The 16,109-nt window shown below is 41.2% G+C and overlaps 1 protein-coding gene across 2 annotated transcripts in view; it reads left to right on the plus strand.

Annotated features, from left to right (window-relative positions):
• LOC119461125 (nucleoporin NUP188-like) overlaps window positions 1-16,109 on the plus strand; it is a 76,105-nt gene that overhangs the window by 47,307 nt on the left and 12,689 nt on the right. For both annotated transcript variants that reach the window (XM_049671756.1, XM_037722327.2), the window contains 9 exons: window positions 1,802-1,875; window positions 5,523-5,686; window positions 6,438-6,553; window positions 8,912-9,043; window positions 11,264-11,332; window positions 12,398-12,601; window positions 14,977-15,108; window positions 15,240-15,314; window positions 15,427-15,545. In XM_049671756.1, coding sequence (XP_049527713.1) covers window positions 1,802-1,875; window positions 5,523-5,686; window positions 6,438-6,553; window positions 8,912-9,043; window positions 11,264-11,332; window positions 12,398-12,601; window positions 14,977-15,108; window positions 15,240-15,314; window positions 15,427-15,545 — 1,085 coding nt within the window. The remainder of the gene's footprint in view (window positions 1-1,801; window positions 1,876-5,522; window positions 5,687-6,437; window positions 6,554-8,911; window positions 9,044-11,263; window positions 11,333-12,397; window positions 12,602-14,976; window positions 15,109-15,239; window positions 15,315-15,426; window positions 15,546-16,109) is intronic.

Below are 16,109 nucleotides of genomic sequence, written 5' to 3' on the forward strand. Positions count from 1 at the left end.
TAATCACAATGCGAGAATACAGATAGCTCCAGGCAGATAGATAGATTAAAACAAATTATACAATGCTACACGTAAAATTAATTTCAACAAGGAGAAAGAAAAATGGGAGAGAACATGCCCGAAACAAGGAAATAGGGTTTTCGACATGTATTGAACAGTTGGAACACTATTTAGGCATGAAATGTTCGAGCAGACGGTTATGGAATGCTCCATGATCTGTAATGGAGGCGATATCGTCAGGAAGATTGTTCCAAAGTGAAATGGCATGCAGCAACGCTGATGAGTTAAACGCTTGTGACATGCACAGTGGAGTATCCAAGGGTAAGACCACCTAGGTGGCCTGGTGTGGTTAATGTATCCACGAAGCAAACATACGGAAGCGGAACGGCGAATTTAAAGAGGGTGGAGTGAATTCTCAATTTTCATTTTTCGTAATGCTAGATTTGCGGTCATAATTTCCAGAAATGAACCGGGCATCCCGGTTTTGTATGCATTCTAATTTAGTGATTAAGTAAACTTAGTGGGGGAACCAAATCGATGACTTGAATTCCAACTGTGGGTGAATGAATGTTATGTATGCTAACTTGCGTTAGATGTTAGATGGCGATTTACGCAGATTGCGGCAAGTATACCCAAGCGTTTGGGACACTTTATTTAGCACAGATAGCAGTAATGTGGGGGGACCATGAACGATTATGAGTCAGGTGTATTCTTAGATACTTTTATGACTGAACACGAGATATGGCAGAGTTGTTAATATAGTAGGAAAAATCTGAGTTGATTGTTTGCGATTGAAAGAAATGAGTTTTCATTTGCCTGAATTTAGAACCATTTGCCATTTACTACACCACATACTTATTAGGTTAATGTCATTTTGCAGAATAATGTGATCATCGGGAGAACTTATTTTTCTGTAAACCATACAGTCATCAGCGAATAGTCTTATACTTGAAGAAATGCTATTGGGCAGATCGTTTATGTAAGTTAGGAAAAGTAAAGGGCCTAGGACGCTGCCCTGAGGGACTCCTGAAGTTACATCAGCCAGGGAAGAAGCACAGTTATTAGTAAATGTAAATTGTTGACATAATCATACAAAATTTCTCATCCAAGATAAACTAACAGAGTCAAGTCCAAGGGAATTTAATTTTGAAAAATACCTGCAACGAGCAAGATGGTGAAAAGCTTTGGAAAAATCAAGAAACATACTGTCAGTTTGTAAGTTATTGTCCATGTTAAAGTGCAAGTCGGTTGTAAATTCAAGCAATTGCGTATCTCAGGACAGATGTTTTCTAAAGCCATATTGATTAATGAAAAAGAAATTATTAGACTCCAGGTGGCTGTAGAGGTGCCCTCGTCATAAACAGTATGTACTACTCATTTATAACCAATTAATGATGAGTGAAATTTCATTGCAGTTGAGTAATGTCTCTGCGTTGCTTTTGGCTATCTGAGAAAAAATGATATCTTCAGCACCTGCTTCTCATGAAGTGTTTTTTTTTTTTTTCGCTGTTCCATGTTTCTCCTGAAGGGCTGTGCTAAATTGCGGATGATGGTGGCCTGTTACTGTAGGTGTTACCCAAAAGCTTCACAATTTTGTCATGCAAGGCAAAACATGGCTTTTATTTTCTTAGTAATAACTCACAAATTATGCATTTTCACACATTAGCTAAATGTCGAATATCCGAAGGTTAGGTTCTCTGCATGTGAAAGCAGTGTTCAATTATTATGTTTTGTGCACGGATAGCATTAATTTGCACTATTAATTCTTGGGAGATTTATTGTTTTGACTTTTGTTTTTCAGGGTGTCCTGTCAAATTTCAAGATTAGCATTCTGCTTGGTGAACTTTATCTTGTACTACTCAAGCATTGGAGCAGGTGTGTGCTTCATTCTTACTTGATTATTTTGTGCCTAAAGATATCTGAAATTATGGGGACTCCTTTGTTGGGCTATCTATAACAGAAACACAAGAAAGCAAGAAAGCTGCAGGCCAACACAATGTTATCATCTGACATTCAGCAAATATTTTGTGGTAGAAGAACTATTTGCTGATGTTTTTATTTACACGTATTAGACAGAAGACCTTGCAATAAGTGTGGCTAATAGCAAAATTGTCTATCAACTGGATCATACATGTTATGGGAGTTTTTAGTTCTATTTTCATGTCCTAGATGTCATAAGCGATGCAGCTTAACTCATAGCTGGAAGCTTCCCTTGTGCACAACATCAGTCTGAGCAGGTACAGAAAAACTTAATTATGTGGATGTCTTGCACTGCGCATAGCCTTGGGATCATCTTAAGTTACCTGAATAGGGGGCACAAACATCCAATAGGCCTGTTACATAAAAAAACGTGTTGTATCCACAAATGAGTGCATGTCAAATAAAATTCAGCAAGATCAGTCAGGCAGCTCTGAAAGACAAACATTTGTATAACACTGAGTAAGCCACAACTGTCGATGTTACTGCAGAGTCTTCTATGTGTTTTTTTTATACGCTTTTGTGAATATTCAATATTTTTGAACATTTTAAATATTACGCTAGTATTCTATATTCGCTTTGGCTCGGACTTTACTATTCAACGTTTCCGAAGTATTCAAAATGAACAAATATTTGTATTTTTCCGCTTATTAGCCACATCCCCAATTACAACACCCTGAAAAGATCTAACCCGCGGTAATACGCGGGTTTGATGCCCGAAACTTTGTAAAAACACTCTCCGTTCGGGGATACACGAATCGACCACATCATATCTTCGGCCGGCTGCTCCGTTCCCATTTCTTCAATGATGCTGACGGCGCAAAACGTTGCTCTAAAGGTGGTTGCACGGCAGCATAGCTTGTGTTGCCGTGAAACCTCATCTTGAGGTGATTCGCGCTACTGTGAAGTCGCACCTCTAGTCGAAATTCAGATATAACCCACACCTCGATTTTACTGAAGCTTTTCTTGAATTTTTTCGCTTGTGCACTTGCAGAATGGAACACGTTTACCTCACGTGTTGACGGAAAGCATCAAGCTGAATTTGCGCAACATAGCATAAACTGCCGGTATCACGTAGTCAGGGTCGCACTTCACAGCAGCATCACGACGGGTGAACATGAAACGCTCTCGCTGCCTCAGCCACCACAAATTATTGAGTAGACTGAAGCACAACTAGCAGCGAGAGCCTATAACGAAATTTTCTGTCCTTTCAGGCGCGAATTCAATCTGGCAATGAAAAACATTATCTTAACATCATTTTCGGCTCTTCATGCTTTAATGAAAGAGTCGTTAAAAGATGGGAACATAAATTTTATTTTTTCATAGTTTTCCGTAATGTGGACAAGGGCACCTTAACCCAGAAAAAATGTTGCACTATACTTTCTAGTTGGCTTAGTTAGGTAAGTGGGGCAAAACATTTTTCTTGTGATTCTTCCTTGATTATCTAAACATTTGCAATCTACTTTGTGTGGTAAAGATGAAAGCAATAATTCAGAGGCGACAGGCACAAAAACACGTGGTATTTTCGACAGCGAATTCGTCTCTTCGCTGCGCATCCCTCACGGCGGCAGCGCTGTGCATTTGTTGTGCGCATGTGCTCCAGCCAGTGATCGTACCTGTCATAGCTAATGCCAGCGGTGGGAAGTGACTGCAGTGTGGCCTTCTTGACAACGGGCTACCGCGCTTTTTTGGAGCATTACTGTTGCATGTGATCAGGCTGTTCGCAATATCTGTTTCGAACGCCATCATGTCCAAGGTGTTTCTCTGTAGGAGCTTCTCAGTGCTTGCGTCCCTGAGGTACTCTAACCAGCTGTTGCTCAGCGCAAAACACAGAAAATGAGAAATCACCCTCACGGGCCACCGTATGCGCCAAGTCTTGCTCCGCGCATTCATCATCCGAGAGATCTGCATCGGATACGTCGCCATTTTGAATTTTCGCTAAAAGTTCGTCGAAAGTCTGGTCATCGACCTTCCTTCTCTCTACCGCATGCTTAGAAATGCCTGAAAAATAAATAAGAGATTTTGATTATTTTAGCCAAGGCCCGTCATCTGCTATACAAGGCGGCTTTGAGGCGCCCTGTCCACAAACGTGGACACTAACTTTCGGTAGTTGCGTGCGGCACTCTTACACTTGGTACTCCAACAAAAGATAGTATTTGACAATACCGAAACATTGCTTTTTATAAATAAATGGCTTTTAGGTGTTTTGAAGAAGCTTGAAGCTTTTTCAATCTGTGTTGCTGAATCTGTGTTTGGAACAACGCGAATGCAAAGTTGGTGTCCACGTTTGTGGACACGGCGCCTGAAGGGGTTATCGGACTTCCTCAATTTGCCAGCGACTACACGAAGGGCAGGAGATTGACATGTTTTTTATTACATAGAAATAGAGCTATTCAGGATGACTGATGGAGTGATCACGTAAACTTCCACTTGGAGAAGTCCATCTCTGGATGCTGCTCCATGAACCTAGAATGAGAAATTCAGGAAACTATATCACCACTGATGTGCATCACAACATGACGTGCGCTGCCGACTGCTTGAGAATAATACAGGCATCACTGTTGAACTTGCATTTCTGCATGAAAATATCTGAATAACGGCACTTTGAAAATAAACCGACTCCAGAGATGAATTGGTTTCCTTTTTTGAAAGCAAAGAATCAACTTTTCTTAGATTTGTCAACATCTGGTTCTTTTGTCAAGGTTTTATGTAAATCGCACAACTATTCGAGCCAAAAAATTGATATTCGCACTCTCTTGTGATATTTGACATTTCCAAATGCTCTTGGTGAAGGGGCAAAATAGTTGTTGCGCCTGTAAGCAGGGACGCACCATGTGAGAAATGTGGTGCACACTGCGGTTTGTTGTTACACTTAGGTTGTCCTTTCTTCTGTTTCCTCGTTATTTCTTACACCCTCTTCATTGGTGGCACTTGCTTGCAGCCATATACCCTGTATATCAGATGACCCCTCTTATACATTTTAATTTGTCGCCAGTTAAGTAACACATTACCTAAGAAAATAATCAATTCCTCATCATTAGAACATCATTTTGGCTCGTCCTAAGACCCCAGAATGTAATTTTTAAATTAATGTTGCATTTTTCACGAGACAATAATGCAAATTTAGTGGTGTGCACAAGAAATGTGCAGTTCATCATAGAGGCATATTTAATGATGGATGCTCCCATTTTCATGTGCGAGATTTCCTGCACCACAAACTTCGCACCCACGACATGGCATTATTCTCATTATCACTGTCTTCTCTTAGTAGCACTTGCACGTATTCCTTGGGAAAGTTAAGGACTGCTTGATCATTGGCAGAAACAGCAGCAACGCTTGCACTAGCATGAATCTGAGATTTCGCAATCTGTGAAGCCAACTTTCTTGAAACTACACTGCCTGCAGCCTTCATTCATTTTGAAGAGTTCCTGATGTTTACGTTTTCATGCTCTTACAGTCTTTTGCACCTGTTCTGCAAACAGCGTATCAATGGAGTTCCACATCATATTCTCAACACGTAATAATGTCTCCTTATTTCGCAACAGTGGTGTCACGTCTACGATATCGGAATTGGCCAACAGCGTGGGCACTGTGCTGTGCATCCTGGAAAATGGCACCACATCGCTTCATCCACGGCTGGCTCTCGTGCTAAGCGCCATTGGTGCTTCCATGGTGAAGATACTGAAGCAACAGCTGGCAGCCAAGAAAGGTTAGACCACTGCACTTTTGGCTGGATATACCTTGTGGCTACTTTTAGCTATGTGGGGTAAGCAGCGCAACGATGGGACACAGCAAAAGTGACAGTATGACACGCTAACAACCATCAAATAACCAGTCAGATAAGCGCAACTCAGGCCTGGTAACTAAAATAGATTTAAAAACAAAAAGCAATGGGCCACCTTTAGAAAATAATAAAGTGCCATGCTAAAACAGCATTAACTTGCACTGATGTGTTGCTTTTCTATTTGGCTTATTCATTGCAGTGAGCATGCACACAGCGACTGTCTGGTACACCACCTGTAAACTTTCAAGCCAGAAACGCCAATAGGACCACTGTGCTAATGAGTGGCTGACAGTGCACACTATGAATGTACGCAGTAATATACATATATATTTTTTCTTGCCTTTTCTTTTTTTCCTGTGCACCTGCAGTTCACGCTGAGATGCAACGTTGTAACACTTAGCATACTTTTTCCGCTGGCATTCAGCTAGTAATGATCCCAGGCTTACCTGTCTCTTTCTTCACTTGACACCCTAGCAGTGCATGCATTGGAGGCACACCACATTTTCCGATTTTCACAATTCCTCGCTCGTAACAGTGCGTCTCTGTCAATGTGAGGGTGTTGTGGCTAGACAGACAATGAGAACCGGATACACCACTGAAAGAGGCATTAACAGTTGCTGCTGTAAAACAAGTGACACTATTTTCTAAACCAGTTACATTTTTTTCCCCCTTACAGAGGAACATGAACTGAATGTGCATTCGTGGGTGGCATCTCTGTGCCCTCTGCTAACCTTCTATGGGGGGAAATGTGTTGAGGAAGGCCTCAAGTCGCCAAGTTCTCTCACAGTCCAGGTATGTCCTGCACTTGCTGCAAGGTAGCTGGTAGGCTAGTATGTACCTGCCAACTCTCACAAAGGTTTTGTATTGTTTACAAATTTGGGCTTATTCTACAATTTTACGAACGTTGCAATAAGTTTTAAGAAAAATAAATTTAATTCGTGAAAATGGTTTAAAGCTGCTGAAAGATGGGGAGGCGAAAGATTGCAATAATGCATGCAAAAAATACATTGTGGTGTATTTGGTGTATTTATGTGTCCACTCTCTTAACAGCAGCGCAAAATGCTATATTAATATACCGAAAGGGCACTTGCTTCGAGCAAGTTTATTCAGATATAATTTAGGTAAGTTCCTGAAGCAGGCAAAGTTGGCAGCAGTAAAGTTGCTGAAAAACTCACTGTTATGTAAAAGCAATGTTGTTAGTCTGCGCTGTTCCAAGCTTGCTACTGCGGCTTGTATGCTGCGTCTAAATGTAAATCATCATAAATGAACTGCCTATGTACAGTAGAACCTCGTTGATATGATACTGTTATGATTTCCCGGTGCCAACATTCACGATCGAGAACACAAAAAAAATGCCCCAAACAGTTACGCTTTTTTTTTTTTTTTTTGCAATCTGGTTCATACATTCCTGGAAAACACGATCTTCCGGCACCAATGTTCAGTACATCGCCAAACGGCTATCGTGTGGTACGTTTTCTGGCTGCTAGATCCCATGTAAACAAGAAAAGGCACGAGGCATACACGATTGAGAGCAGTAGCCGCTCTCCACAGCAGCTTCCCCACACTACTCGCCCGCCCGTCTGACGTGAAAACAGGTACAAGAAAATTTGCTCCCAGGTCACATGCCGCATTCACAGCTATCGTTGCCAACCTTATTGCGATAAGTATCTTCACCTATCTGTTTCACAGCGCGTGGGGTGTACTGCCATTGCAAGCATACTGCATGCTTTTAATAGGCGATAACCCAACCACGCCATCGTTCCCTGTGGCAGGTGGCGCAAAGTGAGAGTCATGTTTTGCTCTGGTGGCATCATACGCATTGTATTGTGGTGTCACAGTCTTAAAACACTGCGCAATAGGAAAACGACAGAGTGCGTCTAGGGGCACTCGGGCTCCACCAGCGCAACGCGCATCAGTGTCTCATGCCGCAACCGATTCGCTTTGAGTAAACATATCAAAACTTCCAGCAAAATTGACCCACTCAATGAAGCTGCTGACAAGGCTGAATTCGAGGAGCACAAACATAAGCTTGCCAAAGCCGCAAGAATAACAATGCACGTCTCAGGCCGCTCAGGCCCCATCAGCTCAACACGCATCAGCACCTCATGCTTCAATGATTCGCACAATGCTTCGCTTTACGTAGATGTCAAGTGCTGTTGAATCTGTCAAATGTTTAGTGACTTCGGATCGTACATTCTCCCAGTTTGTAACGTCCTTGCTGGCATTTTTTTTTTTTCCGCATCGTATAAATGGGGCTCTACTGTATCCCCCAGAAAGTGTGGGCTCAGGACAAACTTTAAAAAAGAAGCATGCTATTCCCCCTCCCCCATGTTTCTTTACGAAATTTTACGATTGTTCAGGTTCGAAGGTTCGCAGGTAAACTAGTGGTGGCAATAATCTTGTCCCAAGTTTACATCATCTCCTCTTCTCACGAAAACTCTGTTCTTGGTGAAAGTAGTGTGTGGAGCATTTTGAAATAATAATTTGTAATTTCAGCTTTAAAGGCTAAGTGCAACGAAATTTCACTTTGGCTTGGTTAATAAATGAGTAGTATAGTAGTATACCATTAAAGTAATATTGGCAAAGCTACTTGGCTGGTAATTGTCTAAGACAACGCATGCACCTGGTGCTTAGGGGTTATGACACATATCTCAGCACATTGCATCTGAGATTTTCAGCATGCTGTGGGTGCTGCCTAATTTCTCTGGTCATGACAAGTGGCAACACCAGTTCTCAATGTTCTGAGTTCTGCATAATTTTCTGTGAGCAAGTAATAATGGCATATTTTGCCATTTCATTACAAAAAAAAATCTGTTGTGAGCTTTTTGTGATGCATCCACTTTGTATCTCGTATGTAAATTTTTGCTCGAAGGCTGTTGTGTATGTGTTGCTATCTGAAATTAAGCCTTCTATGTCGTCTAAAATTGTTCTGCAGTTGGCGTTTAAGTGGCAGTATCAATAAAGGTTAAGAAAGAAACAACATTCATAGCTTTGTAACGAAAGGCTAGATGCATTGGAAAGTCCACTTTGTAACTGAGGTCATCAATGCTTATTTAGTTACCTAATGGGCGTTAAAACCTTGTTCGCAAGAAGCTGCAGTCTCAAAAATATTGCACACCTGTTTTGCTGTTCATCCTATGTGATCATCAGGTGTGCACCACATTGACCACGTTCCTCAAGGATCTACTGTCGCTTTCTGAGAACAACACCGGCTGCATCCCTGTCCTTCAGCAGAACCTGGTTGTCGCCCAGCTGACAAACCTGTTGCAGGCATCACTTCAGGTCAGGTTTGATAAACATGCAAGACGTTGTAAACACAATATAACGTAAACATTGGTTGGGTCACTGACAACAGTCTCCAGTTATTCTGAATTGGAGACTTGAGGCAGAATGATTAGTGGGGCACACATCATTAACTGTGTAGTACTAATTGCCAATAAGGTGTCTAACTGAAATACCTTATTGTCTTTAGCGCCCATATTGAGACAGGCATCCTTGTGATGCATGTCTTGTGATACTTGTGACAGTACCTTATTACAATACCTGTTGATAGTCCACTTTACTTGCTTAAGCACAAAGCTTTGTGGGTCAACAATGCTTTTAATGACAGGTTTCAAGGACAAACGTCTTGAAACTGGTGCTAGTTTCAGGATTGCCTTTGCAAACTTACGAACTCCAGTTCCATGCTCCTAACAGGTTACCCACTGTGGTGATTCAGTTGCTGGTGTCCTGCTGCTCAGCAAGAGGCTGCAGGTTTGCTTCCCAGTGGCAGTGGCTAACTTCCCAATACGGGAAGAGTAAAAAAAAAATTTCTAGTGTACCAAGCTTGTGCAGCCATTAAGGGAACACTAAAGAGACAAGCGAAGTTGAGCTGTATCAATAAATTACAGTCGGAGAATACCAAAAATTATACCCTTACTGCCGGAGGAGGCTTCGTAAGCCAGAAAAGCTGGAAAAAAAAAAAAAAAAGACAAGTGGTGATGCCGTATTTAAGTTCTCACACCAGCTCGTGATGTTATGGGTTTTGATGGCGTCTGCTCAAGCCTAGCTAGCTTTTTTTCTGTGAAGATGGACTAAACTTTATTCTTAAGGAGTTAAAGACTAAATTTAGCAAGTTTCAAAGCTTTTGCTCAGCCACAATGACCCAAACCTGAAAAAATAGTTTGAAATCTGTGACGTCGCACAGGTGCTCGTGTTTCGGTCCGAAAATAAGAAGACGAAATGTTGACCTTCATTTTTTTATTCTAGTAATCAACCTAATTGCCACAAAATTAACAGAAATAGAGTATTGAAAGAACACTTACAGTCTCAACAGGCTTAGTGTTTCTTGTTCATGTCACTTTAAAAAAAAAAACCCAACCCCACTTCATCAAGATAAGCCCAGAGCTCTCCACTACAGCGTGTTTCATAGCTCGTGCGTTTTTTTTTTTTTTTCGGACATCAAAATTCTATAATTAGTGATGACAAGGTCTTCTTAACCTACTTCACACGGGTTTGGCATATCTGGGATCTAGGTATCCTGTAAGCACTCCCAGGAAAAATATAGAAAAGGCCGTTTTTGCATCTCCAGAGCGGCGTAGAGTCGTGAAAGGTATCAAAATGCAGGTATAAACAAGACAAGCAACGAGAATTAGTCTCGGCATAAGTAAAATGAACAGTAAATATGTAATTAGCTCCAATTTAGCTGAAAATTTTTTTTCGGTCCCATGAAATTCGAACTAGTTTTACTGTAATAAGTGATATAGGCTATTCGAACTATTCGTTTCGAAAATATTCTACCAAATCACTATTCGCTTCGAATTCGCTTCGAACCTCAAATTCACTATTCGCCCATCCCTAGAAATGAGTGAATATTGAACATGAAAATGAGAGAAATATACAGCATTGGAGAGATATAAACAACATTTAATCATCGAATCATTGGAACCACCATGTACAACCATGAGCAAAAGTATACAGACCACGGGGTCTCTGCAAAAACAGAATTTCTTCGTAATTAACATGCATAAACGGAAACTGACAAGTGCACTAGAAAATTCGCATTGCCAAGTTTGGACTGCAGCCTTTAATTTCAAGGTTACACTCACAGGCAGAGGGGAAAATCAGTTTTATTGCGCAATCCCTGGTCCATAAACTTATGCTCATCTGTGTACATCGACCTTATCTTCTTTAGCCTCAACATTTGGTAGACCCTTTCTTTTTTTTTTTATTCTAACAGGTGCCAAAGTGTGAATTATTAACAAGATAATTAGTAAATTTTAGTTACACATTTTACTGATAATTATCAGAATTTTAGGTGTCTGCTATTGCCGTCAATCGCAGCAATGAGAAATAATTTTGTTTTGAAATCATGATTTGTAATTCATAATTGAGTGTGGTCTTCACTAAAACACCCCGTACATATATGAATAAGGGCTTTGCAATGCCTCTAGCAAGTTTGACTTGTTGATTGCTTTGGCATTTTCATGTGCTGATGTACAATGACCTCATTTATACTTGCAGGCAATGAAGGATAGTCGCCTAGCCCAAGCCATCTGCCACTTCTTTCTGGCACTCACGGCTATACCTGAGGTACGGTTGGATAAACAGTCACCCCTGTATTTAGAACATTCCTCTACTCAACACTCCACTTGCCTCAACATACTGTATAGCAGTGGTTACTGCATTTCATTGACACTTCACAGCAATTCCTGAGAAGCGTAGTGTATTAGTCAGTTGAGGGGCAGCGCTGTGATCAACTCGGTGGAGTGGACCACAAATGTAGAGTCGAGGATCGTTTGAGAGTACCGCGGTCAGTCTGAATGGACGATAGCATGTGACGAATGTGAATTTTTTTACGCGGCTGCTGTCCATCCTTCGGAAATCATAGAGGATAAGAGCAGGCAATTCTCCCTCTTTTTTCGATCTTCTATCCATCCATATTTCTTTCTTTCTTTCATACAAGCTGAAACAGGTATGCACATGCGACGAAAATAGAGTTTTGAAATACTACTTCATCAGTATAAACAGATTAAGCGTTTCCCTTTAGTGTTCGTTTACTTTATTTTTCCAGCTACAACCGGAACCCCCAATTAGAACGGCCCGGAACGCAAAATAAAATTGAGCGTATAACCGTAGGAAATAAGTGCTTACAACAATGCGCACATCTTTGGAACAACAGTCTGTATTCGCAGATGCACAACTCGTTCACGTTGTATCTTCAGCCAGTGGCTCTGTTCCAACCCACTCTTTGGCGATGCTGATAATCTTCAGTTTCTTCTGCGCTCTAAAGGACAGCCGTTGAGCACAGCTCATCGCGATCCGAGTTCCAGTTTGCCGGTGCTGGCGTACCCGTCGCTAACTACTAAACGCAAATTAGCGACCCTGTAAAGAGGAGAATGGCCGACCATGAGGTAGGGGAGAAGGGAGCGTCAACACACAGAAGTGGGGAGAGGGTGGGGTTTTCTAGAAAATAACGAAACCGAATGGCGGAGAACCTTGCCTTGAGGTGTGGCTTCACGGCAGTGCACCATACTTAACGGTGAAATTCACAAATAACTCTCAACGACGACTTCACTGTTTGAAGTTTTTTCAATTTTGGTGCGGGTTATATATGCAGAAGTACAGTAATCACAGTTTTTTATATTACCGGGCAAGATGGCCGAGGCGCTGCAGTGCTGCGGAGTTGTGGACCAGGTGAGCCCGTTCCTGTCGGCTTGCTACCAGGGCGGCGATGAGGGCTGGCTGGCCGTGTACCGGCTACTGGTGCAGCTGGTGACGGCACTGCTGCACATGCAGCGTTACTTCTTTCTCGACAGTGCCCTGGGGTTCATGGCACTGCATGTGGACCGACTCTACGCTGTGAGTAAAGGCTCTGTTACAGCGGTGAACCATAGAGCTATTAAAGATACGAAACCAGCCTAAAAACGACAAGGGCAAAACTGAAGAAAGCGACAGGAAAGCCGAAGACTTCCAAGTTACAAGTACAGCATTTGTCTTGCCACTTTTGCAAGTTGTAAGAAGATGGTAAAAAGAGGAAGATAATATAAAAAAAGATGAGGACAAATGGGAAGAAGGTGACAGGACAAATCCTGAAAGTCCATATGCTGGACAAGTCCAGCAAATGGCCTGTTGCCTTCCTTGTGTGCCGTCTTCTTTTAAGGGGAAACCTGGGTCCTGGATGAAAACTTGTTATTGACTGTAGACACATGAAATTTTAAGGAAATATTCACCCTTGTGTGCCGATTACAAATGTGCAGGTTGTTTTTTCCAAGTCCAGTTTTCCAATTATTTGTGTTATAAATTTGGGATGTGACTTGCAAAAAATGTATTGCACCAAGAGAGCTAAAATTCAGCAGGTATCTTCCTGAATGTTCAAAGAGTGCAAGTTTACATTTTAATGTTTATATCTGTATTTTAACTGAAGTTATGAAATTCTAGAGTTGCAACTTTGCAAATGTGAATGTTTATTGGTGAATTCTACAAGATTTCAAAATGTTGGAATGTGCTAAAACACTATATCATAGTTGGTGTGCGCTCTCTGACTCCCTAGCATTCAGGAAAAAATGAAATCAACAAGATTGAATGAGTAGCAATGGGGGACACAGTGCTACTCCTGAAATTTTAGACTTAGAAAAACCTTTTTTTTTTTTTTTGAGAAAAAGGCAAAAAATTAGAGATTGCAAAGGTGGCATTTTATGGTACAAAACCAGGCAGTGTTCTTCTGAGGCAGCATTGAAGGTTCGTTTTGGCAGGAAAGAAAGTTGCAAAGATGCTCTTTCAAACAAGACTGAGATGGCCTGGCTATGATAGATCGTTTTAGGAATGGCGAATGACACAAAATGGGTGATGTCAGCACTTTCATGGGCAAAGCTGAACATTTCATTGGACAAATACAGTGTTTTCTTCCTCAATGAAGTGTCATTTTCAGCTAGCTTTTGCCAACAGGTGTGCTTTGGTATGGGGATTAGAAAAATAACAAAAATGAAAATTAAATTTTTTAGTGAATTTTTGTCTCCAAGACCGATGTGCCCCCTTAAGGTGAAAGCCTTATGTGTCTCGTTTTGAGGTGACCTTGAAAAAGTGAAGTCAGAAATCGGACAAAAAATCGGTAAAACATATGTAAAAAAAATTTAACTCATTAACATCATTACAAACCCCACAACATTATATATCAATCGATAGGTAATTACATTAGGAATATAAATATCGATAAATTATTATGATAGTCATTAAATTCTTTATGATAATTAGCATGACAAAGTGGGAAAATGGGTTGAAAAACCCGAAAAGTGGCCAGGAACCGAGATTGAATGATAGTAATGGGTAATCATGGTAATGATAATGATAAGAAATGGGTATAGAGAGGTGAATGAGGTGTATTAAGAGTGAATTGATAGTGAATTAAAGGGGTTTAGTTGGGTGATAGGAGTGAAATGAAAGGTAATGATGAGCTAGAGTGAGCTGAGATAATGAAGAGTAAATGAGAGTGAATGAAGGTGAATCAAGTGATGAAAATTAGAAATTTGGAGTAATAGAGCAAACCAAGTGTGATGGAAGTAAAACCAAGATGATACAGTGCATGAAGGTGAACACCAAGCAGTGATAGGGCGAATCAAGAGTGAATCAAGTTTGAATTAAGAGTGAATCAAGGGGTCATAGAGAGGGTGAGTGACTTGCAAAAAAAGTGTGATGTTTGAGTGTCCAAGTGAGAGTGACAGGAAAAAGAAGTGCCGAGTCACGGTTCGAGTTTGGTGAATCATAGGAAGAGTTACTTGCAAAAGAACCTGATGGCTTGCAAAAATGACTAAATTGTGGTTTGAAAGTGATGATGACTCAGCAAGCAGTCTGAGTTTGGTGAATAAAGGATGACTTGCAAAAATGACTGCATAATATGGGCTCAGAGTGGCGATAACTCAGCAAAAATGAGTGCCGAGTCACGGTCCGAGTTTGGTGAAATAAGGATCACTTGCAAAATTGACTTTGTAAAATATGGGTTCGAGTGAAGATGACTCAGCAAAAAAGCGGTCATTGTGTCATTGAGTTAGCGGGTTTTGTCATCAAGTCGTCTTAGTTGTAGCATAAAGGACCCCTAATAATTTTTTCTGTACTGGTTTTATTTGTGTAATAACATTGCTTATGGGAAGCCCACTCTAGTATTGTAGAGGTTCGTATTTGTGGTCTCTCCAGTGCTCAACATGTGCTTTTCTCTTTGCTTTGCTGTATTTTTCTCACAGTGCCTTATGCAAGTCCGCTCCAACCCTACACAAATTGAGGAGGCCTTGGTAACGTCTTGGCTTGTCTGCAAAGTGGCTTCTCTACGGACTATGTATCCATGCAACCAAACGAATCCCTTGATGATGCTTATGGTAAGCGATTTGTTTAGGACTGCTGCTCTCTGTACTTCACGGTTTGCATCCTATATTCCTTGCAATCCTCCTTCCAGGCTTACCAGCACTCAATCACTAATTGCTTTTTTTCTCCTGTTTTACGCTCCCAGAGAAGCATCTGCTGCGTGACATCTTCAGCGGTTGCCTACCTGTGCAGACCCACCCTTCTACAGCATATGCTTGAGGTAACCATGGCAGTGCAGTCACTTAACTTTCATTCAAATTTCAAGGGACCACCAAATTGTTGTTTCAGTAACTAAATGTTAGAAATTTGTGATCTTTGTTTCCTTAACACAGTACAAGAAGCAGTCTACTGTCAAACCTCATCCTGAAGAGCAGGGTAGCCAGCCCAGGCGGCAGCTTTCGACCGACGATGTCGCTGATCCGTCACCCAAGCTGACAGAAGCGAGAAAAAAGTGAGTTGTATTTCCTGTCACCACCGTAGCCCAAGTAAGTTTACAGATGCTCTTGCCAAGAGCTGTACACTGTGGTTCACTGTTAAAGGGAACACCCAGGCATGGAAGACGAGAAAGTTTTTCTCTGTGGTCATCCTGGAAGCACCCATCATTGCAGCAGATAAACTCTGACTGATGATGTAGATCCCTCAAATCTACACAGCGTGTCCACACCACTTTAGCCGGCATGGTTGTGTATTCCCCTTAACAGTACACCACACCATACATGGTGAGGAATGCACGTGAGCTAACGTCAAGAGGTCTCACAATGCTTATAAACATGGCAAAAACTTGCTTAGGTAGTTGCTAGGTATGAACATCTGAACCAAATACAGGTAAACTTCCGTATAACAAAATTTTCAATATAATGAAGTATTTAACTTTTTATAACTTCTTGTCCATGGAACACCATGTATTTAGAACCTCAATATAACGAAGTGTGTTCAATGTACACGATTTCAGTATAAGGAAATTTCACTGCCGCCGCAAAGGAATACAGTCAAACCTCGATTTAACGAACCCCGA

The sequence above is a fragment of the Dermacentor silvarum genome, chromosome 8, assembly GCF_013339745.2.
Source record: "Dermacentor silvarum isolate Dsil-2018 chromosome 8, BIME_Dsil_1.4, whole genome shotgun sequence".
Taxonomy (NCBI): Eukaryota; Metazoa; Arthropoda; class Arachnida; order Ixodida; family Ixodidae; genus Dermacentor; species Dermacentor silvarum.